Here is a 27,500-nt window from a genome sequence, read left to right on the forward strand (position 1 = left end):
GTGTGTGTGTATTGGCAGGAACCGGGTTACCGAGTAAAAGTAGATTTACCTCCCAAACCCACTTGATTTCCCGGGATAAATACTAGCGAGAAACTGGTAAATTATAATAAATGTTTTCTATGAATAGCATGACGTGAAATGGAACTGTTAAATAATTTGCACATAAATAATATACAAAGTCTAAATGTAGCTTCTCCATGGCCAATCTCTCTGCTTTCTCAATGATCAATCATCAACGCTCAGGGTGCTGACAAGACAGTTTTGGAATTGTTAGTTAGATTACTTGTTGGTTATTACTGCATTGTCGGAACTAGAAGCCCAAGCATTTCGCTACACTCGCATTAACATCTGCTAACCATGTGTATGTGACAAATCAAATTCGATTTGATTTGATTTGATACGGTCTGATATACCACGGCTGTCAGCCAATCAGCACTCAGGGCTCAAACCACCCAGTTTATAATATAAATAATATGAATATTAACATTGCTGATTACATATAGTAATAATAAAGTGGTAAGCTTTACAACTTTGAGATTTGCATAGGCTCTTGTCGAACTCATATTCCTCTGTCAGCCTCACTGTCAGTGTTCAACCATTACATGTGATAACTATACAACAGAACAGATGAACAGAAATGACATTTCCTCCAGAGAAAACATTGATCTAAAAGCCACGCTCCTACTAAGCCACACCTCCGCTCCAGGGTTCCTTTTGGGACCTGTTGCTGCATTGCAACATTAAAGGTTCCTTCAAGAACCCCTCAACCCTCCGAAGGTGCAAATAGGAACCACTGACTAGCAATGGTTCCTTGAGTATCTCCAGGGGCTCCTTAATGATCTCCAGGGGCTCCTAAATGATCTCCAGGGGCTCCTTAATGATCTCCAGGGGCTCCTAAATGATCTCCAGGGGCTCCTAAATGATCTCCAGGGGCTCCTTAATGATCTCCAGGGGCTCCTAAATGATCTCCAGGGGCTCCTAAATGATCTCCAGGGGCTCCTTAATGATCTCCAGGGGCTCCTAAATGATCTCCAGGGGCTCCTTAATGATCTCCAGGGGCTCCTTGAGGATCTCCAGGTTTTCCTTAATGATCTCCAGGGGCTCCTTGAGGATCTCCAGGTTTTCCTTAATGATCTCCAGGGGCTCCTTGAGTATCTCCAGGTTTTCCTTAATGATCTCCAGGGGCTCCTTGAGTATCTCCAGGGGCTCCTTGAGGATCTCCAGGTTTTCCTTAATGATCTCCAGGGGCTCTCCAGGGGTTCCTTGAGTGTAGTGTGCTTGTATGTGTGTGAGTCTCCTACCTGGCAATCTCACACTTGCTGACATCCACTCCTCTCTTGGGCATGAAGCCCATCCCCCTCTGAGGCTCCTTGCTGCTGAAGGTACTGAGGTAGTGGACATAGGGAGGTTCCTCTGTTATCTCAAAGTACCGGATACTACTGTCCCCCTGGAGAGGTGGGAGGGGAGAGCAAAGAGGAGAGTAGTGGGGAGGTGAGGTAAGGGGAGAGCAGAGGAGATGAGAGTAAGGGAGGCGAGAGGAGGGGTGGGAGAGGAGAGGTTGGGAAGGGATAGCAGGGGTGGGGAGAGGAGATGAAGGGAGAGGAGGGGTGAGGAGAGGAGGGGTGGAGAGCGGAGGTGAGGGGAGAGCAGAGGAGAGCAGAGCAGAGGAAAGAAGGTTGGGTGGGGAGGAGAAAGGAGAGGAGAGGGTAGAAGAGGGGAGGAGACAGGAGAGGGTAGAAGAGGGGAGGAGAAAGGTGAGGAGAGGGTAGAAGAGGGGAGGAGAAAGGAGAGGAGAGGGTAGAAGATGGGAGGAGACAGGAGAGGGTAGAAGAGGGGAGGAGAAAGGAGAGGAGATGGTAGAAGAGGGGAGGAGACAGGAGAGGGTAGAAGAGGGGAGGAGACAGGAGAGGATAGAAGAGGGGAGGAGAAGGGAGAGGAGAGGGAAGAAGAGGGGAGGAGACAGGAGAGGGTAGAAGAGGGGAGGAGAAAGGAGAGGAGAGGGTAGAAGACGGGAGGAGACAACATCATATACTACTAAAGCACATCAAACTCATTCCACGGAGGGCTAAATGGGTGTTTTCGCTCCTCCCTTGTACCTGATTGATGGAATAAGGTCACTCAATAGGAAGGAACTCCCCTCACCTGGTTGTCCAGGGCTTAATTGAAAAACCAGCAGAGGTCTTTGGAATGAGTTTGACAGCCCTGATCTAAAGGGAGGTTTACAGCACTAGTAGTACTAGAAGAGGTAGTGTTATCTACTGTCACTGTACACAGAGAGGGAGTGTGTGTGTGTGTGTGTGTGTGTGTGTGTGTGTGTGTGTGTTCATAACATCATACCTTTCCACAGAGGTAAACCATGTTGGTGTAGGTGTGTGTGTGTGTGTGAGTGTGAGTGTGAGTGTGCGCGTGCGTGTGCGAGTGTGTGTGCGTGAGTGTGTGTGTGTGTGTGTGTGTGTGAGTGTGTGTGTGTGTGTGTGCGTGTGTGTGCGTGCGTGTGCGTGTGTGAGTGTGTGTGTGAGTGTGTGTGTGTGTGTGTGTGTGTGAGTGTGCGTGTGTGCGTGCGCGTGAGTGTGTGTGCGAGTGTGTGTGTGTGTGTGAGTGTGTGTCGGTGTGTGTGTTCATAGCATCATACCTTTCCACAGAGGTAAACCATGTTGGCGTCTGGGTCGTAGTAAGGTAACAACACACCGTTACTTGTGTCCAACTCCAGCAGAGCAATAGGTTCCTCAAAATGTGTCTGAAGGAAGATTAGAAAACACATGATTGATGTTCATTGTTCTTCAAGAGATACGAGTCATGGATATGAGTGTGTCTGTCCACACCTGTCCACTGTGTGTGTCCTGTCTGTCAACACTTGTCCACTGTGAGTGTCCTGTCTGTCAACACCTGTCCACTGTGTGTGTCCTGTCTGTCAACACCTGTCCACTGTGTGTGTCCTGTCTGTCAACACCTGTTCACTGTGTGTCCTGACTGTGTGTCCTGACTGTGTGTCCTGTCTGTGTGTGTGTGTGTCGGCTTGTGTCTGTGTTTATTACCGGGTCCCACAGGCCCAGCTCTCTCTGGCTCATCCTGGTGAAGCCAGTAGTGAACAGGTTTCCGTCTCTGGTGAAGATGGCCCTCATTGGTCGGATCCCATCGTGTGGAGCCATCCTCTCCTATTGGACAGAACGGAGAAGCCAGAGGCGTGTTGTAGTGAGCTTGACATTTACAGGTCGTTTCTGTTTGAGCCGTCATGTGCAGCTTTTACCATGAACGCAATCTCCATGGAAACGGGAGCATCGATGACAGGACTTTACAACACAACCCCCTCCCCAACTCACCACCACCCCCTCCCCAACTCACCACCACCACCCCCTCCCCAACTCACCACCTCTCTCCCCAACTCACCACCAACACCACCTCCCTCCCCAACTCACCACCTCCCTCCCCAACTCACCACCAACACCACCTCCCTCCCCAACTCACCACCTCCCTCCTTCCCACCCCTCCCCAACTCACCACCTCCCACCCCTCCCCAACTCACCACTTCCCACCCCTCCCCAACTCACCACCTCCCTCCCCAACTCACCACCTCCCTCCCCCTCCCCAACTCACCACTTCCCAACCTCTCCCCTCCCCAACTCACCACTTCCTACCCCTCCCAAACTCACCACCTCCCACCCCTCCCCAACTCACCACCTCCCTCCCCCTCCCCTCCCCAACTCACCACCTCCCTCCCCCTCCCCTCCCCAACTCACCACTTCCCACCCCTCCCCAACTCACCACCTCCCTCCTTCCCACCCCTCCCCAACTCACCACCTCCCACCCCTCCCCAACTCACCACTTCCCACCCCTCCCCAACTCACCACCTCCCTCCCCAACTCACCACCTCCCTCCCCCTCCCCAACTCACCACTTCCCAACCTCTCCCCTCCCCAACTCACCACTTCCTACCCCTCCCAAACTCACCACCTCCCACCCCTCCCCAACTCACCACCTCACACCCCCAGCCCTCTCCAACTCACCACCTCCCTCCCCCTCCCCTCCCCAACTCACCACCTCCCTCCCCCTCCCCTCCCCAACTCACCACTTCCCACCCCTCCCCAACTCACCACCTCCCTCCCCCTCCCCAACTCACCACCTCCCTCCCCCTCCCCAACTCACCACTTCCCAACCCTCTCCCCCTCCCCAACTCACCACTTCCCAGCCCTCCCCAACTCACCACCTCCCTCCCCCAGCCCTCCCCAACTCACCACCTCCCTCCCCCACCCCTCCCCAACTCACCACTTCCCAACCCTCCCCAACTCACCACCTCCCACCCCTCCCCAACTCACCACCTCCCTCCCCCACCCCTCCCCAACTCACCACTTCCCTCCCCAACTCACCACTTCCCAACCCTCCCCAACTCACCACATCCCACCCCTCCCCAACTCACCACCTCCCACCCCTTCCCCAACTCACCACCTCCCACCCCTCCCCAACTCACCACCTCCCACCCCACCCCTCCCCAACTCACCACTTCCCACCCCTCCCCAACTCACCGCGACCACCTCTCTCTTGCGGGGGTCACAAACGCGGAGGCGTCGGTCCTTACAGGTGGTGCAGAACAGGCTGCCGTTACGGTTCCAGCTGACGTTGTAGATGAGGTCTGGGTGGTCGTCCATGGAGATGAGCGCCTCGCCAGTGCCCACGTTCCAGATTATTATCAGGTTATCACTGCCTGGGGGAGAGAGGGAGGGAGTAAAATTGTGTGTGAGTGTGTACCTGCATTGAGTAGTATGTTGCGTGCGTGCGTGCGTGCGTGTGTGTGTGTGTGTGTGTACCTGCAGTGATTAGTATGTTGCATGCGTGCGTGTGTGTGTGTGTGTACCTGCAGTGATTAGTATGTTGCATGCGTGCGTGTGTGTGTGTGTGTGTACCTGCATTGAGTAGTATGTTGCGTGCGTGCGTGCGTGTGTGTGTGTGTGTGTGTGTGTGTGTGTGTGTGTGTGTGTGTGTGTGTGTGTGTGTGTGTGTGTGTGTGTGTACCTGCAGTGAGTAGTATGTTGTGTGTGTGTGTGTGAGTGTGTGTGAGTGTGTGTGTGTGTGTGTGTGTGTGTGTGTGTGTGTGTGTGTGTGTGTGTGTGTGTGTGTGTGTGTGTGTGTGTGTGTGTGTGTGTGTGTGTGCGTGTGTGTGTGTGTGTGTGTGTGTGTGTGTGTGTGTACCTGCAGTGAGTAGTATGTTGCGTGCGTGTGTGTGTGTGTGTGTACCTGCAGTGAGTAGTATGTTGCGTGCGTGCGTGCGTGTGTGTGTGTGTGTGTGTGTGTGTGTGTGTGTGTTTACCTGCAGTGAGTAGTATGTTGCGTGCAGTGGGGTGCCAGGTGACAATGCCAACACGTTTGGAGTGTCCCTCCAGCACCACAATGGGCTCTGATATGGGCTGGGTCCCCATCTGGTCAGGGATCTGCCACACCTACAGGGGGACACAATAGGACACACACAGTGGACAGGTGTTGACAAACACAGACAGGACACTCACAGTGGACAGGTGTGGACAGACAGGACACTCACAGTGGACAGGTGTTGACAGACAGGACACACACAGTGGACAGGTGTGGACAGACAGGACACTCACAGTGGACAGGTGTGGACAGACAGGACACTCACAGTGGACAGGTGTGGACAAACACAGACAGGACACTCACAGTGGACAGGTGTTGACAAACACAGACAGGACACTCACAGTGGACAGGTGTTGACAGACAGGACACTCACAGTGGACAGGTGTTGACAAACACAGACAGGACACTCACAGTGGACAGGTGTTGACAAACACAGACAGGACACTCACAGTGGACAGGTGTTGACAGACAGGACACTCACAGTGGACAGGTGTTGACAAACACAGACAGGACACACACAGTGGACAGGTGTGGACAGACAGGACACTCACAGTGGACAGGTGTGGACAGACAGGACACTCACATTGGACAGGTGTTGACAGACAGGACACACACAGTGGACAGGTGTTGACAAACACAGACAGGACACTCACAGTGGACAGGTGTGGACAGACAGGACACACATAGTGGACAGGTGTTGACAGACACAGACAGGACACACACAGTGGACAGGTGTTGACAGACAGGACACTCACAGTGGACAGGTGTGGACAGACAGGACACACATAGTGGACAGGTGTTGACAAACACAGACAGGACACTCACAGTGGACAGGTGTGGACAGACAGGACACACACAGTGGACAGGTGTCGACAGACAGGACACTCACATTGGACAGGTGTTGACAGACAGGACACACACAGTGGACAGGTGTTGACAAACACAGACAGGACACTCACAGTGGACAGGTGTTGACAGACAGGACACACACAGTGGACAGGTGTTGACAAACACAGACAGGACACTCACAGTGGACAGGTGTGGACAGACAGGACACACACAGTGGACAGGTGTTGACAAACACAGACAGGACACTCACAGTGGACAGGTGTGGACAGACACAGACAGGACACACACAGTGGACAGGTGTTGACAGACAGGACACACACAGTGGACAGGTGTTGACAAACACAGACAGGACACACACAGTGGACAGGTGTTGACAGACAGGACACACACAGTGGACAGGTGTTGACAAACACAGACAGGACACTCACAGTGGACAGGTGTTGACAGACAGGACACACACAGTGGACAGGTGTTGACAAACACAGACAGGACACTCACAGTGGACAGGTGTGGACAGGCAGGACACACACAGTGGACAGGTGTTGACAAACACAGACGGGACACTCACAGTGGACAGGTGTGGACAGACACAGACAGGACACACACAGTGGACAGGTGTTGACAGACAGGACACTCACAGTGGACAGGTGTTGACAGACAGGACACACACAGTGGACAGGTGTTGACAAACACAGACAGGACACTCACAGTGGACAGGTGTGGACAGACAGGACACTCACAGTGGACAGGTGTTGACAGACAGGACACACACAGTGGACAGGTGTGGACAGACAGGACACTCACAGTGGACAGGTGTGGACACATATAGGGGGACACAATACAACGTTACACATACAGTAGCAGTCAAACATTTGGACACATCTACTCATTCAATGGTTTTTCTTTATTTTTACTATTTTCTACATTGTAGGACAATAGTGAAGACATCAAAACTATGAAATAACACACATGGAATCATGTAGTAACCAAAAAAGTGTTACACAAATCAAAATATATTTTATATTTTAGAATCTTCAAAATAGCCATCCTTTGCCTTGCTGACAGCTTTGCACACTCTTGGCATTCTCTCAACCAGCTGCATGAGGTAGTCACCTGGAATGCATTTCAATTAACAGGTGTGCCTTGTTAAAAATGTATTTGTGGAATTTGTTTCCCTCTTAATGCGTTTCAGCCAATCAGTTGTGTTGTGACAAGGTAGGGGTGGTATACAGAAGAGCCCTATTTGGTAAAAGACCAAGTCCATATTATGGCAAGAACAGCTCAAATAAGCAAAGAGCAACAACAGTCCATCATTACTTTAAGACATGAAGGTCAGTCAATGCAGAAAATATCATGAACTTTGAAAGTTTCTTCAAGTGCAGTCGCAAAAACCATGAAGCTCTATGAGTTAACTGTCTCTCACGAGGACCGCCACAGGAAATGAAGACCCAGAGTTACCTCTGCTGCAGAGGTTAAGTTCATTAGAGATACCAGCCTCTGAAATTGCAGCCCAAATAAATGCTTCACAGAGTTCAAGTAAAAGATACATCTCAACATCCACTGTTTAGAGGAGACTGCGTGAATCAGGCCTTCATGGTCGATTTGCTGCAAAGAGAGCACTACTAAAGGACACCAATAATAAGAAGAGGCATGTTTGGGCCAAGAAACATGAGCAATGGACATTAGACCGGTGGATATCTGTCCTTTGGTCTGATGAGTCCAAAATGGAGATTTTGGGTTCCAACCGCTGCATCTTTGTGAGCCGCAAAGTAGGTGAATGGATGATCACCGCATGTGTGGTTCCCACTGTGAAGCATGGAGGAGGAGGTGTGATGGTGTGGGGGTGCTTTGCCAGTGACACTGATTTATTTAGAATTCAAGGCACTCTTAACCAGCATTCTGTAGCGATACACGATCCCATCTACTCTTAGTGGGACTATCATTTGTTTTTCAACAGGACAAGTGTCTGGAACGACCTACCATTGTAAATAATAATTTGTTATGTAATTTTTTTAAATGTTTTTTACCCCTTTTCTCCCCAATTTCGTGGTATTCAATTGTTTTAGTAGCTACTATCTTGTCTCATCGCTACAACTCCCGTAAGGGCTCGGGAGAGACAAAGGTTGAAAGTCATGCGTCCTCTGATACACAACCCAACCAGCCGCACTGCTTCTTAACACAGCGCACATCCAACCCGGAAGCCAGCCGCACCAATGTGTTGGAGGCAACCTTGGCCGCACCTGGCAACCTTGGTTAGCGTGCACTGCGCCCGGATCGCCACAGGAGTCGCTGGTGCGCGATGAGACAAGGATTTCCCTACCGGCCAAACCCTCCCTAACCCAGATGACGCTAGGCCAATTGTGCGTTGCCCTCCACGGACCTCCCGGTTGCGGCCGGTTACGACAGAGCTTGGGCGCGAACCCAGAGTCTCTGGTGGCACAGCTGGCGCTGCAGTACAGCACCCTTAACCACTGCGCCACCCGGGAGGCCTAAATAATCAGCCCAGTCAAAACTGTTCGCTGCTCTGGCCCCCCAATGGTGGAACAAACTCCCTCACGACGCCAGGACAGCGGAGTCAATTACCACCTTCCGGAGACACCTGAAACCCCACCTCTTCAAGGAATACCTAGGATAGGATAAGTAATCCTTCTCACCCCCCCCCCCCCTTAAATGATTTAGATGCACTATTGTAAAGTGGCTGTTCCACTGGATGTCAGAAGGTGAATTCACCAATTTGTAAGTCGCTCTGGATAAGAGCGTCTGCTAAATAACTTAAATGTAAAATGTAAATAATTTGTTCTTAACTGACTTGCCTAGTTAAATAAAAATGTTTATAAAAGCATATGTGAGAACACCTTCAAGATTGTTGGAAAAGCATTCCAGGTGAAGCTGGTTGAGAGAATGCCAAGAGTGTGCAAATCTGTCATCAAGGCAAAAGGTGGCTACTTTCAGGAACCTTAAGGGAACATTTCGACAATCACCGTATAGTTAGTGAGAAAGTCCCTATTGGAACTGTACGGTCCCTTACTAGACGTCCGAAAACATTTTAGAAATTCGGGGACGGCGTCGGGCCGAGCGGTAGGGCCAGACCTACCGGGAAGTCATCAAATGAACTTTGTCGGACATTCGGTTTTCGTTTAATAAAATAAACAAATTTTAGCCCATTTTTGCGCAATGCCGAAATATCCCACAAGAGGGCATAAGCAATCATATTGCTATTGGACAAAACATCACGAATCACGACGTGCCATATCTCGGAAACCGAAAATATTTCGAAGCCGAAACTTGGTGAGCGTAGGTTTGGCATTATGGGAAGATGGCCCCGAACAAGATGGCGTCTAGGCCTCAACGGTTTTTGAGTTATGGCCATATTTCTGGGATTAAAGGTCCAAAATGAAAATAGAGAAAAGATTTTTTCACTTCACGTCAAAGTCAAGGAGCCTCCGGTGTCAATAAAAAAAAAATCGGCCATTTATCTATCGTCATTTACGAGAAATCGTACGTTGACCAGATCGTGATGTTCAGATATAGGTGTTTTTTTTTTTTTTTTTTTTTCAACGGTTACAGATCCAGTTGCAGGGTGTTCATACGAGTATTTTTAAAATGTGCTGCGGAGCTCTGCGACATTTCTGTGATTTTCTATGATTTTCTGAAATAACACACACTCACTAAACCCTCCGTAAATAACTCAGTTCTTAACGTAAAGACTTAAAACTCAGGATTCTGTAAAGGCATACCCCAATGAGGATATGAGTTTATTTATAGCTTCCTGTGCCAACCGGAAGTGCCATAATTGGTGTCTCAGGGGCTGTTTGGAAGGGTTAAAAAAATCAGATCTGTCCAAAACTTCATATGTGTGATTAGACAACCCCCATGAACTGTAAATCAGTCATTTTTCCCAACAGATGTCAAAGAAAAGCTCTCACACACACACACACAGCAAGGATGGAGTGACAAAGCGTGGTGTTTAAAGACACAGAGAGCAGGCAATGGCATAAACATAATCCCAAGGCAGGGCCGAGTCCAACGAGGTGCCCCGCTTGACCGTAGCTCACTCGGTCTGAGCGCAGCGACCATGAGAAAAATAGGCCCACAATGAAGCCTGCACCACAATGTCATTTGATTTTGGGTGACAGCGGCGGAACCGTTAGGTTTAGAAGGACAATTCAAACACAGGACTGTTCCTAAGGTCCTCCCGATCTGTGCAAGCCTAACCTTGACTGTGTGGCATTAACCTTTCACAGTTAAAAGAAGGTGTTTACAAAAAAACAGTGTGCATTGACTTCTCTCCCCATAGGAATACATTGCCTGCTCCCCTAAATACAACCTGGGGTCTTTATGGGTTATGAATGCTGTATGAACCTGTCTTCTATGACATTCCATCAGACCACTATGAGGTCTACCTGTGTCGATTCTAAGCTTCCTGGAGCAACCGGAAGTGGTTAAATTGACCCAAAAGGTATTTGGATGTACATCACCTCGAAAGGTGCCGAGGCCTCTGCATTATTCAACCCTGTGTAGATCAGTCAATTCTCAACTTAAAGACTTAAAACTCAGGATTCCCTAGGTTTCTATGTCAGTCAAGACATGTGTGTATTTATAGCTTCCTGTGCCAACCGGAAGTGCCATAATTGGTGACTCAGGGGCTGTTTGGAAGGGTTAAAAAAATCAGATCTGTCCAAAACTTCATATGTGTGATTAGACAACCCCCATGAACTGTAAATCAGTCATTTTTCCCAACAGATGTCAAAGAAAAGCTCTCACACACACACACAGCAAGGATGGAGTGACAAAGCGTGGTGTTTAAAGACACAGAGAGCAGGCAATGGCATAAACATAATCCCAAGGCCGTGCCGAGTCCAACGAGGTGCCCCTCTTGACCGTAGCTCGCTCGGTCTGAGCGCAGCGACCATGAGAAAAATAGGCCCACAATGATGCCTGCACCACAATGTCATTGGATTTTGGGTGACAGCGGCGGAACCGTTAGGTTTAGAAGGACAATTCAAACACAGGACTGTTCCTAAGGTCCTCCCGATCTGTGCAAGCCTAACCTTGACTGTGTGGCATTAACCTTTCACAGTTAAAAGAAGGTGTTTACAAAAAAACAGTGTGCATTGACTTCTCTCCCCATAGGAATACATTGCCTGCTCCCCTAAATACAACCTGGGGTCTTTATGGGTTATGAATGCTGTATGAACCTGTCTTCTATGACATTCCATCAGACCACTATGAGGTCTACCTGTGTCGATTCTAAGCTTCCTGGAGCAACCGGAAGTGGTTAAATTGACCCAAAAGGTATTTGGATGTACATCACCTCGAAAGGTGCCGAGGCCTCTGCATTATTCAACCCTGTGTAGATCAGTCAATTCTCAACTTAAAGACTTAAAACTCAGGATTCCCTAGGTTTCTATGTCAGTCAAGACATGTGTGTATTTATAGCTTCCTGTGCCAACCGGAAGTGCCATAATTGGTGACTCAGGGGCTGTTTGGAAGGGTTAAAAAATCAGATCTGTCCAAAACTTCATATGTGTGATTAGACAACCCCCATGAACTGTAAATCAGTCATTTTTCCCAACAGATGTCAAAGAAAAGCTCTCACACACACACACAGCAAGGATGGAGTGACAAAGCGTGGTGTTTAAAGACACAGAGAGCAGGCAATGGCATAAACATAATCCCAAGGCCGTGCCGAGTCCAACGAGGTGCCCCTCTTGACCGTAGCTCGCTCGGTCTGAGCGCAGCGACCATGAGAAAAATAGGCCCACAATGATGCCTGCACCACAATGTCATTGGATTTTGGGTGACAGCGGCGGAACCGTTAGGTTTAGAAGGACAATTCAAACACAGGACTGTTCCTAAGGTCCTCCCGATCTGTGCAAGCCTAACCTTGACTGTGTGGCATTAACCTTTCACAGTTAAAAGAAGGTGTTTACAAAAAAACAGTGTGCATTGACTTCTCTCCCCATAGGAATACATTGCCTGCTCCCCTAAATACAACCTGGGGTCTTTATGGGTTATGAATGCTGTATGAACCTGTCTTCTATGACATTCCATCAGACCACTATGAGGTCTACCTGTGTCGATTCTAAGCTTCCTGGAGCAACCGGAAGTGGTTAGATTGACCCAAAAGGTATTTGGATGTACATCACCTCGAAAGGTGCCGAGGCCTCTGCATTTTTCAACCCTGTGTAGATCAGTCAATTCTCAACTTAAAGACTTAAAACTCAGGATTCCCTAGGTTTCTATGTCAGTCAAGACATGTGTGTATTTATAGCTTCCTGTGCCAACCGGAAGTGCCATAATTGGTGTCTCAGGGGCTGTTTGGAAGGGTTAAAAAAATCAGATCTGTCCAAAACTTCATATGTGTGATTAGACAACCCCCATGAACTGTAAATCAGTCATTTTTCCCATAAAAATTCAAAGGAAAAATAAATCACACAGATACACAACTTGGATGGAGGGACGTATTGGGGTGTGTAGAGACTGACAGTGCCTCCAATAGTTAGCTTTGTTCGAGCTAAAAAAGAACCGTCAGACCTAGAGTTCCGAAACTTTAGAATCCTGTTCTAGACCTCAGGTAGATAGTGCGTGGTGAGTTACGGCGCTCTAGGAGGTTCTCGGACCGAGAAACAGCGTCGAACATTTGCAATGACTTCAATTCATTTTGACCATTACGAAAATGGCGACATTTAGAAATGTCCCAGAGACACAAGACTAGGTGCATTGTGACCGTCTCGGCCCATAGAGACAGAACCCAACATCTCGGTCCGATAGCTCATTCAAGGACCCCGTAGCAAGGCATGGAAAAAAGTGGATTTTCAGCACCAATTAGGCTTTTACTCGGACACCAAATGACCTATCGAGCCGAAACTCGGGATTCGGGGTCGCCTCACATAGGACTACACATAATGTCCGAACTGGCCCCGCAGCTAGAAAGTAACTATGTGTTTTATGGTTTTTTAATGTTTTGTACCGAAGGCCTTGTGAATTTTGGGCCAGCTCTGAAGTATGTTATACTTGGCTCCTAAATGAGTTGGGAAAAGTGGGTTTGGTGTCAGTTTGTATCAGTTTGGTGTCAGAATGATATCAAATTGACTGATGGACGGTGACTTGCAGGTGACTCTTGTCCATTAGCAATATGTTTAAGCGGTGAGGTACCATCACCAAAAGCGACATTCTGAAATCAACCCAAACGAGCGATGGAGAGGTACCAGTATCACTGCCCAGACATCCCTATGTCATCGGGCCAGTCAATTTGGCATTCCTGCATGATTTTTATGGCATGACAAATTGGTGATGGTGACTGCCCAGTTAACCATATGGCAAATGCACAGTGACTTTGAAAAGTGAGAAAACATGACCAAATGGACATTCTGAAATCAACCCTAACGAGTGATGGAGAGGTACCAGAATCACTGCCAAGCCATCCCGAGTTCATCGGGCCAGTCAATTTGGCATTCCTGCACAAATTTTCAGTGACTTTGCAAAAGTAAGGAACATTTGCAATATGTTTTAACAGTGAGGTACCATCACCAAAAGCGACATTCTGAAATCAACCCAAACGAGCCATGGAGAGGTACCAGTATCACTGCCCAGCCATCCCGAGGTCATCGGGCCAGTCAATTTGGCATTCCTGCAAAAATTTTCAGTGACTTTGCAAAAGTAAGGAACATTTGCAATATGTTTTAACAGTGAGGTACCATCACCAAAAGCGACATTCTGAAATCAACCCAAACGAGCCATGGAGAGGTACCAGTATCACTGCCCAGCCATCCTGAGGTCATCTGGCCAGTCAATTTGGCATTCCTGCAAAAATTTTCAGTGACTTTGCAAAAGTAAGGAACATTTGCAATATGTTTTAACAGTGAGGTACCATCACCAAAAGCGACATTCTGAAATCAACCCAAACGAGCCATGGAGAGGTACCAGTATCACTGCCCAGCCATCCTGAGGTCATCGGGCCAGTCAATTTGGCATTCCTGCACAAATTTTCAGTGACTTTGCAAAAGTAAGGAACATTTGCAATATGTTTTAACAGTGAGGTACCATCACCAAAAGCGACATTCTGAAATCAACCCAAACGAGCGATGGAGAGGTACCAGTATCACTGCCCAGCCATCCTGAGGTCATCGGGCCAGTCAATTTGGCATTCCTGCATGATTTTTATAGCATGACAAATTGGTGATGGTGACTGCCCAGTTAACCATATGGCAAATGCACAGTGACTTTGAAAGAGTGAGAAAAATCACCAAATGGACATTCTGAAATCAGCCCAAACGAGCGATGGAGAGGTACCAGTATCACTGCCCAGCCATCCCGAGGTCATCGGGCCAGTCAATTTGGCATTCCTGCAAGAATTTTTGTGACTTTGCAAAAGTAAGGAACATTTGCAATATGTTTAAGCGGTGAGGTACCATCACCAAAAGCGACATTCTGAAATCAACCCAAACGAGCGATGGAGAGGTACCAAAATCACTGCCCAGCCATCCCTATGTCATCGGGCCAGTCATTTTGGCATTCCTGCATGATTTTTATGGCATGACAAATTGGTGATGGTGACTGCCCAGTTAACCATATGGCAAATGCACAGTGACTTTGCAAAAGTGAGAAAACATGACCAAATGGACATTCTGAAATCAACACAAACAATGGCATCACCATAGAGTCCAGACTGTGCCGAGTCCAACGAGGCGCCCCGCTTGACCGTAGCTCGCTCGGTCTGAGCGCGGCGACCATGAGAAAAATAGGCCCAATATTAAGCCTTCACCAGTACGTCATTTGATTTTGGGTGACAGCGGCGGAACCGTTAGGTTTAGAAAGACAATTCAACCACAGGACTGTTCCTAAGGTCCTCCTGATCTGTCCAAGCCTATCCTTGACCGTGTGACATTAACCCTTCACAGTCAAAAGAAGGTGTTTACATAAAAACAGTGTTCATTGACTTCTCTCCCCATAGGAATATATTGGCTGCTCCACTAAATACAACCTGGAGTCTATATGGGTTATGAATGTTGTATGAACCTGTCTTTGGTACCAGTCCATCAGACCACTATAAGGTCTACCTGTGTCGATTCTAAGCTTCCTGGACCAACCGGAAGTGGTTCAAATCGCCCTAAAAGTGTATACCCATACACTGCCTGCAATTTGATGGACATATTGCATTGAACCCTGTGTAAATCAGTCAGTTTTCATGGTAAAGACTTAAAACTCAGGATTCTCTAATGGAATAGCCCAATGAGGATGTATGTTGAGTTACAGCTTCCTGTGCCAACCGGAAGTGCCATAATTGGTGACTCAGGGGCTGTTTGGAAGGGTTAAAAAAATCAGATCTGTCCAAAACTTCATATGTGTGATTAGACAACCCCCATGAACTGTAAATCAGTCATTTTTCCCAACAGATGTCAAAGAAAAGCTCTCACACACACACACAGCAAGGATGGAGTGACAAAGCGTGGTGTTTAAAGACACAGAGAGCAGGCAATGGCATAAACATAATCCCAAGGCCGTGCCGAGTCCAACGAGGTGCCCCTCTTGACCGTAGCTCGCTCGGTCTGAGCGCAGCGACCATGAGAAAAATAGGCCCACAATGATGCCTGCACCACAATGTCATTTGGATTTTGGGTGACAGCGGCGGAACCGTTAGGTTTAGAAGGACAATTCAAACACAGGACTGTTCCTAAGGTCCTCCCGATCTGTGCAAGCCTAACCTTGACTGTGTGGCATTAACCTTTCACAGTTAAAAGAAGGTGTTTACAAAAAAACAGTGTGCATTGACTTCTCTCCCCATAGGAATACATTGCCTGCTCCCCTAAATACAACCTGGGGTCTTTATGGGTTATGAATGCTGTATGAACCTGTCTTCTATGACATTCCATCAGACCACTATGAGGTCTACCTGTGTCGATTCTAAGCTTCCTGGAGCAACCGGAAGTGGTTAGATTGACCCAAAAGGTATTTGGATGTACATCACCTCGAAAGGTGCCGAGGCCTCTGCATTTTTCAACCCTGTGTAGATCAGTCAATTCTCAACTTAAAGACTTAAAACTCAGGATTCCCTAGGTTTCTATGTCAGTCAAGACATGTGTGTATTTATAGCTTCCTGTGCCAACCGGAAGTGCCATAATTGGTGACTCAGGGGCTGTTTGGAAGGGTTAAAAAAATCAGATCTGTCCAAAACTTCATATGTGTGATTAGACAACCCCCATGAACTGTAAATCAGTCATTTTTCCCAACAGATGTCAAAGAAAAGCTCTCACACACACACACAGCAAGGATGGAGTGACAAAGCGTGGTGTTTAAAGACACAGAGAGCAGGCAATGGCATAAACATAATCCCAAGGCCGTGCCGAGTCCAACGAGGTGCCCCTCTTGACCGTAGCTCGCTCGGTCTGAGCGCAGCGACCATGAGAAAAATAGGCCCACAATGATGCCTGCACCACAATGTCATTGGATTTTGGGTGACAGCGGCGGAACCGTTAGGTTTAGAAGGACAATTCAAACACAGGACTGTTCCTAAGGTCCTCCCGATCTGTGCAAGCCTAACCTTGACTGTGTGGCATTAACCTTTCACAGTTAAAAGAAGGTGTTTACAAAAAAACAGTGTGCATTGACTTCTCTCCCCATAGGAATACATTGCCTGCTCCCCTAAATACAACCTGGGGTCTTTATGGGTTATGAATGCTGTATGAACCTGTCTTCTATGACATTCCATCAGACCACTATGAGGTCTACCTGTGTCGATTCTAAGCTTCCTGGAGCAACCGGAAGTGGTTAGATTGACCCAAAAGGTATTTGGATGTACATCACCTCGAAAGGTGCCGAGGCCTCTGCATTTTTCAACCCTGTGTAGATCAGTCAATTCTCAACTTAAAGACTTAAAACTCAGGATTCCCTAGGTTTCTATGTCAGTCAAGACATGTGTGTATTTATAGCTTCCTGTGCCAACCGGAAGTGCCATAATTGGTGACTCAGGGGCTGTTTGGAAGGGTTAAAAAAATCAGATCTGTCCAAAACTTCATATGTGTGATTAGACAACCCCCATGAACTGTAAATCAGTCATTTTTCCCAACAGATGTCAAAGAAAAGCTCTCACACACACACACAGCAAGGATGGAGTGACAAAGCGTGGTGTTTAAAGACACAGAGAGCAGGCAATGGCATAAACATAATCCCAAGGCCGTGCCGAGTCCAACGAGGTGCCCCTCTTGACCGTAGCTCGCTCGGTCTGAGCGCAGCGACCATGAGAAAAATAGGCCCACAATGATGCCTGCACCACAATGTCATTTGATTTTGGGTGACAGCGGCGGAACCGTTAGGTTTAGAAGGACAATTCAAACACAGGACTGTTCCTAAGGTCCTCCCGATCTGTGCAAGCCTAACCTTGACTGTGTGGCATTAACCTTTCACAGTTAAAAGAAGGTGTTTACAAAAAAACAGTGTGCATTGACTTCTCTCCCCATAGGAATACATTGCCTGCTCCCCTAAATACAACCTGGGGTCTTTATGGGTTATGAATGCTGTATGAACCTGTCTTCTATGACATTCCATCAGACCACTATGAGGTCTACCTGTGTCGATTCTAAGCTTCCTGGAGCAACCGGAAGTGGTTAGATTGACCCAAAAGGTATTTGGATGTACATCACCTCGAAAGGTGCCGAGGCCTCTGCATTTTTCAACCCTGTGTAGATCAGTCAATTCTCAACTTAAAGACTTAAAACTCAGGATTCCCTAGGTTTCTATGTCAGTCAAGACATGTGTGTATTTATAGCTTCCTGTGCCAACCGGAAGTGCCATAATTGGTGACTCAGGGGCTGTTTGGAAGGGTTAAAAAATCAGATCTGTCCAAAACTTCATATGTGTGATTAGACAACCCCCATGAACTGTAAATCAGTCATTTTTCCCAACAGATGTCAAAGAAAAGCTCTCACACACACACACAGCAAGGATGGAGTGACAAAGCGTGGTGTTTAAAGACACAGAGAGCAGGCAATGGCATAAACATAATCCCAAGGCCGTGCCGAGTCCAACGAGGTGCCCCGCTTGACCGTAGCTCGCTCGGTCTGAGCGCAGCGACCATGAGAAAAATAGGCCCACAATGAAGCCTGCACCACAATGTTATTTGATTTTGGGTGACAGCGGCGGAACCGTTAGGTTTAGAAGGACAATTCAAACACAGGACTGTTCCTAAGGTCCTCCCGATCTGTGCAAGCCTAACCTTGACTGTGTGGCATTAACCTTTCACAGTTAAAAGAAGGTGTTTACAAAAAAACAGTGTGCATTGACTTCTCTCCCCATAGGAATACATTGCCTGCTCCCCTAAATACAACCTGGGGTCTTTATGGGTTATGAATGCTGTATGAACCTGTCTTCTATGACATTCCATCAGACCACTATGAGGTCTACCTGTGTCGATTCTAAGCTTCCTGGAGCAACCGGAAGTGGTTAGATTGACCCAAAAGGTATTTGGATGTACATCACCTCGAAAGGTGCCGAGGCCTCTGCATTTTTCAACCCTGTGTAGATCAGTCAATTCTCAACTTAAAGACTTAAAACTCAGGATTCCCTAGGTTTCTATGTCAGTCAAGACATGTGTGTATTTATAGCTTAAGTGCCATAATTGGTGTCTCAGGGGCTGTTTGGAAGGGTTAAAAAAATCAGATCTGTCCAAAACTTCATATGTGTGATTAGACAACCCCCATGAACTGTAAATCAGTCATTTTTCCCATAAAAATTCAAAGGAAAAATAAATCACACAGATACACAACTTGGATGGAGGGACGTATTGGGGTGTGTAGAGACTGACAGTGCCTCCAATAGTTAGCTTTGTTCGAGCTAAAAAAGAACCGTCAGACCTAGAGTTCCGAAACTTTAGAATCCTGTTCTAGACCTCAGGTAGATAGTGCGTGGTGAGTTACGGCGCTCTAGAATGTTCTCGGACCGAGAAACAGCGTCGAACATTTGCAATGACTTCAATTCATTTTGACCATTACGAAAATGGCGACATTTAGAAATGTCCCAGAGACACAAGACTAGGTGCATTGTGACCGTCTCGGCCCATAGAGACAGAACCCAACATCTCGGTCCGATAGCTCATTCAAGGACCCCGTAGCAAGGCATTGAAAAAAGTGGATTTTCAGCACCAATTAGGCTTTTACTCGGACACCAAATGACCTATCGGGCCGAAACTCGGGATTCGGGGTCGCCTCACATAGGACTACACATAATGTCCGAACTGGCCCCGCAGCTAGAAAGTAACTATGTGTTTTATGGTTTTTTAATGTTTTGTACCGAAGGCCTTGTGAATTTTGGGCCAGCTCTGAAGTATGTTATACTTGGCTCCTAAATGAGTTGGGAAAAGTGGGTTTGGTGTCAGTTTGTATCAGTTTGGTGTCAGAATGATATCAAATTGACTGATGGACGGTGACTTGCAGGTGACTCTTGTCCATTAGCAATATGTTTAAGCGGTGAGGTACCATCACCAAAAGCGACATTCTGAAATCAACCCAAACGACGATGGAGAGGTACCAGTATCACTGCCCAGCCATCCCGAGGTCATCGGGCCAGTCAATTTGGCATTCCTGCATGATTTTTATGGCATGACAAATTGGTGATGGTGACTGCCCAGTTAACCATATGGCAAATGCACAGTGACTTTGAAAGAGTGAGAAAAATCACCAAATGGACATTCTGGAATCAACCCAAACGAGTGATGGAGAGGTACCAGAATCACTGCCAAGCCATCCCGAGTTCATCGGGCCAGTCAATTTGGCATTCCTGCACAAATTTTCAGTGACTTTGCAAAAGTCGGAAAACATTTGCAATATGTTTTAACAGTGAGGTACCATCACCAAAAGCGACATTCTGAAATCAACCCAAACGAGCGATGGAGAGGTACCAGAATAACTGCCCAGCCATCCCTATGTCATCGGGCCAGTCAATTTGGCATTCCTGCATGATTTTTATGGCATGACAAATTGGTGATGGTGAATGCCCAGTTAACCATATGGCAAATGCACAGTGACTTTGAAAGAGTGAGAAAAATCACCAAATGGACATTCTGGAATCGACCCTAACGAGTGATGGAGAGGTACCAGAATCACTGCCAAGCCATCCCGAGTTCATCGGGCCAGTCAATTTGGCATTCCTGCACAAATTTTCAGTGACTTTGCAAAAGTAAGGAACATTTGCAATATGTTTTAACAGTGAGGTACCATCACCAAAAGCGACATTCTGAAATCAACCCAAACGAGCGATGGAGAGGTACCAGTATCACTGCCCAGCCATCCCGAGTTCATCGGGCCAGTCAATTTGGCATTCCTGCAAAAATTTTCAGTGACTTTGCAAAAGTAAGGAACATTTGCAATATGTTTTAACAGTGAGGTACCATCACCAAAAGCGACATTCTGAAATCAACCCAAACGAGCCATGGAGAGGTACCAAAATCACTGCCCAGCCATCCTGAGGTCATCGGGCCAGTCAATTTGGCATTCCTGCATGATTTTTATGGCATGACAAATTGGTGATGGTGACTGCCCAGTTAACCATATGGCAAATGCACAGTGACTTTGCAAAAGTGAGAAAACATGACCAAATGGACATTCTGAAATCAACCCAAACGAGTGATGGAGAGGTACCAGAATCACTGCCAAGCCATCCCGAGGTCATCGGGCCAGTCAATTTGGCATTCCTGCACAAATTTTCAGTGACTTTGCAAAAGTAAGGAACATTTGCAATATGTTTTAACAGTGAGGTACCATCACCAAAAGCGACATTCTGAAATCAACCCAAACGAGCGATGGAGAGGTACCAGTATCACTGCCCAGCCATCCCGAGGTCATCGGGCCAGTCAATTTGGCATTCCTGCACAAATTTTCAGTGACTTTGCAAAAGTAAGTAACATTTGCAATATGTTTTAACAGTGAGGTACCATCACCAAAAGCGACATTCTGAAATCAACCCAAACGAGCGATGGAGAGGTACCAGAATAACTGCCCAGCCATCCCTATGTCATCGGGCCAGTCAATTTGGCATTCCTACATGATTTTTATGGCATGACAAATTGGTGATGGTGACTGCCCAGTTAACCATATGGCAAATGCACAGTGACTTTGCAAAAGTGAGAAAACATGACCAAATGGACATTCTGAAATCAACACAAACAATGGCATGACCATAGTGTCCAGACTGTGCCGAGTCCAACGAGGTGTCCCGCTTGACCGTAGCTCGCTCGGTCTGAGCGCGGCGACCATGAGAAAAATAGGCCCAATATGAAGCCTTCACCAGTACGTCATTTGATTTTGGGTGACAGCAGCGGAACCGTTAGGTTTAGAAAGACAATTCAACCACAGGACTGTTCCTAAGGTCCTCCTGATCTGTCCAAGCCTATCCTTGACCGTGTGACATTAACCCTTCACAGTCAAAAGAAGGTGTTTACATAAAAACAGTGTTCATTGACTTCTCTCCCCATAGGAATATATTGGCTGCTCCACTAAATACAACCTGGAGTCTATATGGGTTATGAATGTTGTATGAACCTGTCTTTGGTACCAGTCCATCAGACCACTATAAGGTCTACCTGTGTCGATTCTAAGCTTCCTGGACCAACCGGAAGTGGTCCAAATCGCCCTAAAAGTGTATACCCATACACTGCCTGCAATTTGATGGACATAGTGCATTGAACCCTGTGTAAATCAGTCAGTTTTAATGGTAAAGACTTAAAACTCAGGATTCTCTAATGGAATAGCCCAATGAGGATGTATGTTGAGTTACAGCTTCCTGTGCCAACCGGAAGTGCCATAATTGGTGTCTCATGGGCTGTTTGGAGGGGTTAAAAAAATCAGATCTTTCCAAAACTTCATATATATGATTAGGCAACCCCCATGAACTGTAAATCAGTCATTTTTCCCATAAAAATTCAAAGGAAAACTAAATCACACAGATACACAACATGGATGGAGGGACGTATCATTGGGGTGCGTAGAGACTGACAGTGCCTCCAATAGTTAGCTTTGAATGATATCAAATTGACTGATGGACAGTGACTTGCAGGTGACTCTTGTCCATTAGCAATATGTTTAAGCGGTGAGGTACCATCACCAAAAGCGACATTCTGAAATCAACCCAAACGAGCGATGGAGAGGTACCAGTATCACTGCCCAGACATCCCTATGTCATCGGGCCAGTCAATTTGGCATTCCTGCACAAATTTTCAGTGACTTTTAAGGAACATTTGCAAATGTTTTAACAGTGAGGTAATCACCAAAAGCGACATTCTGAAATCAACCCAAACGAGCCATGGAGAGGTACCAGTATCACTGCCCAGCCATCCCGAGGTCATCGGGCCAGTCAATTTGGCATTCCTGCAAAAATTTTCAGTGACTTTGCAAAAGTAAGGAACATTTGCAATATGTTTTAACAGTGAGGTACCATCACCAAAAGCGACATTCTGAAATCAACCCAAACGAGCCATGGAGAGGTACCAGTATCACTGCCCAGCCATCCCGAGGTCATCGGGCCAGTCAATTTGGCATTCCTGCAAAAATTTTCAGTGACTTTGCAAAAGTAAGGAACATTTGCAATATGTTTTAACAGTGAGGTACCATCACCAAAAGCGACATTCTGAAATCAACCCAAACGAGCCATGGAGATGTACCAAAATCACTGCCCAGCCATCCTGAGGTCATCGGGCCAGTCATTTTGGCATTCCTGCATGATTTTTATGGCATGACAAATTGGTGATGGTGACTGCCCAGTTAACCATATGGCAAATGCACAGTGACTTTGAAAGAGTGAGAAAACATGACCAAATGGACATTCTGAAATCAACCCTAACGAGTGATGGAGAGGTACCAGAATCACTGCCAAGCCATCCCGAGGTCATCGGGCCAGTCAATTTGGCATTCCTGCAAAAATTTTCAGTGACTTTGCAAAAGTAAGGAACATTTGCAATATGTTTTAACAGTGAGGTACCATCACCAAAAGCGACATTCTGAAATCAACCCAAACGAGCCATGGAGAGGTACCAGTATCACTGCCCAGCCATCCCGAGGTCATCGGGCCAGTCAATTTGGCATTCCTGCAAAAATTTTCAGTGACTTTGCAAAAGTAAGGAACATTTGCAATATGTTTTAACAGTGAGGTACCATCACCAAAAGCGACATTCTGAAATCAACCCAAACGAGCCATGGAGATGTACCAAAATCACTGCCCAGCCATCCTGAGGTCATCGGGCCAGTCATTTTGGCATTCCTGCATGATTTTTATGGCATGACAAATTGGTGATGGTGACTGCCCAGTTAACCATATGGCAAATGCACAGTGACTTTGCAAAAGTGAGAAAACATGACCAAATGGACATTCTGAAATCAACCCAAACGAGCCATGGAGAGGTACCAGTATCACTGCCCAGCCATCCCGAGGTCATCGGGCCAGTCAATTTGGCATTCCTGCAAAAATTTTCAGTGACTTTGCAAAAGTAAGGAACATTTGCAATATGTTTTAACAGTGAGGTACCATCACCAAAAGCGACATTCTGAAATCAACCCAAACGAGCGATGGAGAGGTACCAAAATCACTGCCCAGCCATCCCTATGTCATCGGGCCAGTCATTTTGGCATTCCTGCATGATTTTTATGGCATGACAAATTGGTGATGGTGACTGCCCAGTTAACCATATGGCAAATGCACAGTGACTTTGCAAAAGTGAGAAAACATGACCAAATGGACATTCTGAAATCAACACAAACAATGGCATCACCATAGAGTCCAGACTGTGCCGAGTCCAACGAGGCGCCCCGCTTGACCGTAGCTCGCTCGGTCTGAGCGCGGCGACCATGAGAAAAATAGGCCCAATATTAAGCCTTCACCAGTACGTCATTTGATTTTGGGTGACAGCGGCGGAACCGTTAGGTTTAGAAAGACAATTCAACCACAGGACTGTTCCTAAGGTCCTCCTGATCTGTCCAAGCCTATCCTTGACCGTGTGACATTAACCCTTCACAGTCAAAAGAAGGTGTTTACATAAAAACAGTGTTCATTGACTTCTCTCCCCATAGGAATATATTGGCTGCTCCACTAAATACAACCTGGAGTCTATATGAGTTATGAATGTTGTATGAACCTGTCTTTGGTACCAGTCCATCAGACCACTATAAGGTCTACCTGTGTCGATTCTAAGCTTCCTGGACCAACCGGAAGTGGTCCAAATCGCCCTAAAAGTGTATACCCATACACTGCCTGCAATTTGATGGACATAGTGCATTGAACCCTGTGTAAATCAGTCAGTTTTCATGGTAAAGACTTAAAACTCAGGATTCTCTAATGGAATACCCCAATGAGGATGTATGTTGAGTTACAGCTTCCTGTGCCAACCGGAAGTGCCATAATTGGTGTCTCATGGGCTGTTTGGAGGGGTTAAAAATATCAGATCTTTCCAAAACTTCATATATATGATTAGGCAACCCCCATGAACTGTAAATCAGTCATTTTTCCCATAAAAATTCAAAGGAAAACTAAATCACACAGATACACAACATGGATGGAGGGACGTATCATTGGGGTGCGTAGAGACTGACAGTTCCTCCAATAGTTAGCTTTGAATGATATCAAATTGACTGATGGACGGTGACTTGCAGGTGACTCTTGTCCATTAGCAATATGTTTAAGCGGTGAGGTACCATCACCAAAAGCGACATTCTGAAATCAACCCAAACGAGCCATGGAGAGGTACCAGTATCACTGCCCAGCCATCCCGAGGTCATCGGGCCAGTCAATTTGGCATTCCTGCAAAAATTTTCAGTGACTTTGCAAAAGTAAGGAACATTTGCAATATGTTTTAACAGTGAGGTACCATCACCAAAAGCGACATTCTGAAATCAACCCAAACGAGCCATGGAGAGGTACCAGTATCACTGCCCAGCCATCCCGAGGTCATCGGGCCAGTCAATTTGGCATTCCTGCATGATTTTTATAGCATGACAAATTGGTAATGGTGACCGCCCAGTTAACCATATGGCAAATGCACAGTGACTTTGCAAAAGTGAGAAAAATCACCAAATGGACATTCTGGAATCAACCCTAACGAGCGATGGAGAGGTACCAGAATCACTGCCCAGCCATCCCGAGGTCATCGGGCCAGTCAATTTGGCATTCCTGCAAAAATTTTCAGTGACTTTGCAAAAGTAAGGAACATTTGCAATATGTTTTAACAGTGAGGTACCATCACCAAAAGCGACATTCTGAAATCAACCCAAACGAGCCATGGAGAGGTACCAGAATCACTGCCCAGCCATCCCGAGTTCATCGGGCCAGTCAATTTGGCATTCCTGCATGATTTTTATGGCATGACAAATTGGTGATGGTGAATGCCCAGTTAACCATATGGCAAATGCACAGTGACTTTGCAAAAGTGAGAAAACATGACCAAATGGACATTCTGAAATCAACCCAAACGAGCCATGGAGAGGTACCAGTATCACTGCCCAGCCATCCCAGCCATCCCGAGGTCATCGGGCCAGTCAATTTGGCATTCCTGCATGATTTTTATAGCATGACAAATTGGTGATGGTGACTGCCCAGTTAACCATATGGCAAATGCACAGTGACTTTGAAAGAGTGAGAAAAATCACCAAATGGACATTCTGGAATCAACCCTAACGAGCGATGGAGAGGTACCAGAATCACTGCCAAGCCATCCCGACTTCATCGGGCCAGTCAATTTGGCATTCCTGCATAATTTTCAGTGACTTTGCAAAAGTAAGGAACATTTGCAATATGTTTTAACAGTGAGGTACCATCACCAAAAGCGACATTCTGAAATCAACCCAAACGAGCCATGGAGAGGTACCAGAATCACTGCCCAGCCATCCCGAGTTCATCGGGCCAGTCAATTTGGCATTCCTGCATGATTTTTATGGCATGACAAATTGGTGATGGTGAATGCCCAGTTAACCATATGGCAAATGCACAGTGACTTTGCAAAAGTGAGAAAACATAAACAAATGGACATGATGAAATCAACACCACGAGTGATTGAAAGGAACAACAATCACTGCCCGGCCATCCCGAGTTCATCAGGCCAGTCAATTTTGCATTTCTGAAGGATTTTTGAGCATGTCAAATTTCTTATGACATTTGGCCCCCACAAATGGCCCCCCTTATGCACAAGCAAAAAAAAACAAAAACATTATAATAATAAAATATGACTAAAGTATGTTGATACAGTTCTTATACGTGTGTAACTGACACAAAATTCGAAAAAATTTCGAAAAACGGTCCAGAAAGCACTTTTTTAGGGGTGTGTGAAGTTTTTTATGAAATTTAATAATTTTTGACTTTTGACTTCTGACTTCCTATGAAATCATATTGCAGATGGACAAAACACATGCAATATGCGCAAGTAAAAAAAAAAAAAAAAATTATGATAATAAAATATGACTAAAGTATGTTGATACAGTTCTTATACGTGTGTAACTGACACAAAATGCGAAAAAATTTCGAAAAACGGTCCAGAAAGCACTTTTTAGGGGTGTGTGAAGTTTTTTATGAAATTTAAGAATTTTTGACTTTTGACTTCTGACTTCCTATGAAATCATATTGCAAATGGACAAAACATATGCAATATGCGCAAGTAAAAAAATTAAAAAAATTATGTTAATAAAATTGGACAAAAGTATTTTCATACAGTTCTTATACATGTGTAATTGTCAAAAAAAGCGAAAGAATTTCGAAAAACGGTCCAGAAAGCACTTTTTTAAGGGGTGATACGTTTTTTTCAAAAAATTCGTTTTTTCAAAATTTGGCTTTTGGATGTTGACTTGGAGTCCAATACCAATATGAAAAACCATGGTGGAGTGCAATCGCCACCTGTTGGATTTTTGAAGTGTTACAACTGGCAATACCCATATGGCAATAGCAGTAAACTTTGCATGAATCAACGCCGCTTTGGGTGGTATTGGCCAATGTGTGCATGGTTTGGCCTATGCCAATAACTTGCCATTCATTTTTGTCCACTACGGGGGTGAAATCCCTTACAATAAATAATTCAGTGTTTTGTTGATGGTGGTGGAAAACGTTTTCATGCTCATCAAACCAATCAGTGACCACTCGTGCCCTGTGGATGGGGGCATTGTCATCCTGGATAGAAATGATTCACCACAGGTTGAAGGTGATCACTCAGAACGGCTGTCTATTTATTGGTGTTTACCTTGTCCTCTAAGGGGGTTGAGTGGACCTTAACCATGCCAGGCACACACACCCCAACACCATAACAGATCCATCAGAACACTCATTTAC

General features: G+C 46.4%; 1 protein-coding gene across 2 annotated transcripts in view; it reads right to left on the reverse strand.

The window, feature by feature from the left end:
• Positions 1–27,500, reverse strand: part of LOC135531530 (coronin-6-like) — a 47,042-nt gene that overhangs the window by 2,304 nt on the left and 17,238 nt on the right. For both annotated transcript variants that reach the window (XM_064959551.1, XM_064959550.1), the window contains exons 4-8: positions 5,302–5,431; positions 4,520–4,698; positions 3,036–3,155; positions 2,633–2,737; positions 1,302–1,447 (exon numbers count right to left, since the gene is read on the reverse strand). In XM_064959551.1, the coding sequence (XP_064815623.1) occupies positions 1,302–1,447; positions 2,633–2,737; positions 3,036–3,155; positions 4,520–4,698; positions 5,302–5,431 (680 nt within the window). The remainder of the gene's footprint in view (positions 1–1,301; positions 1,448–2,632; positions 2,738–3,035; positions 3,156–4,519; positions 4,699–5,301; positions 5,432–27,500) is intronic.

Source organism: Oncorhynchus masou, unplaced genomic scaffold (genome assembly GCF_036934945.1).
Source record: "Oncorhynchus masou masou isolate Uvic2021 unplaced genomic scaffold, UVic_Omas_1.1 unplaced_scaffold_1628, whole genome shotgun sequence".
Lineage (NCBI taxonomy): Eukaryota > Metazoa > Chordata > Actinopteri > Salmoniformes > Salmonidae > Oncorhynchus > Oncorhynchus masou.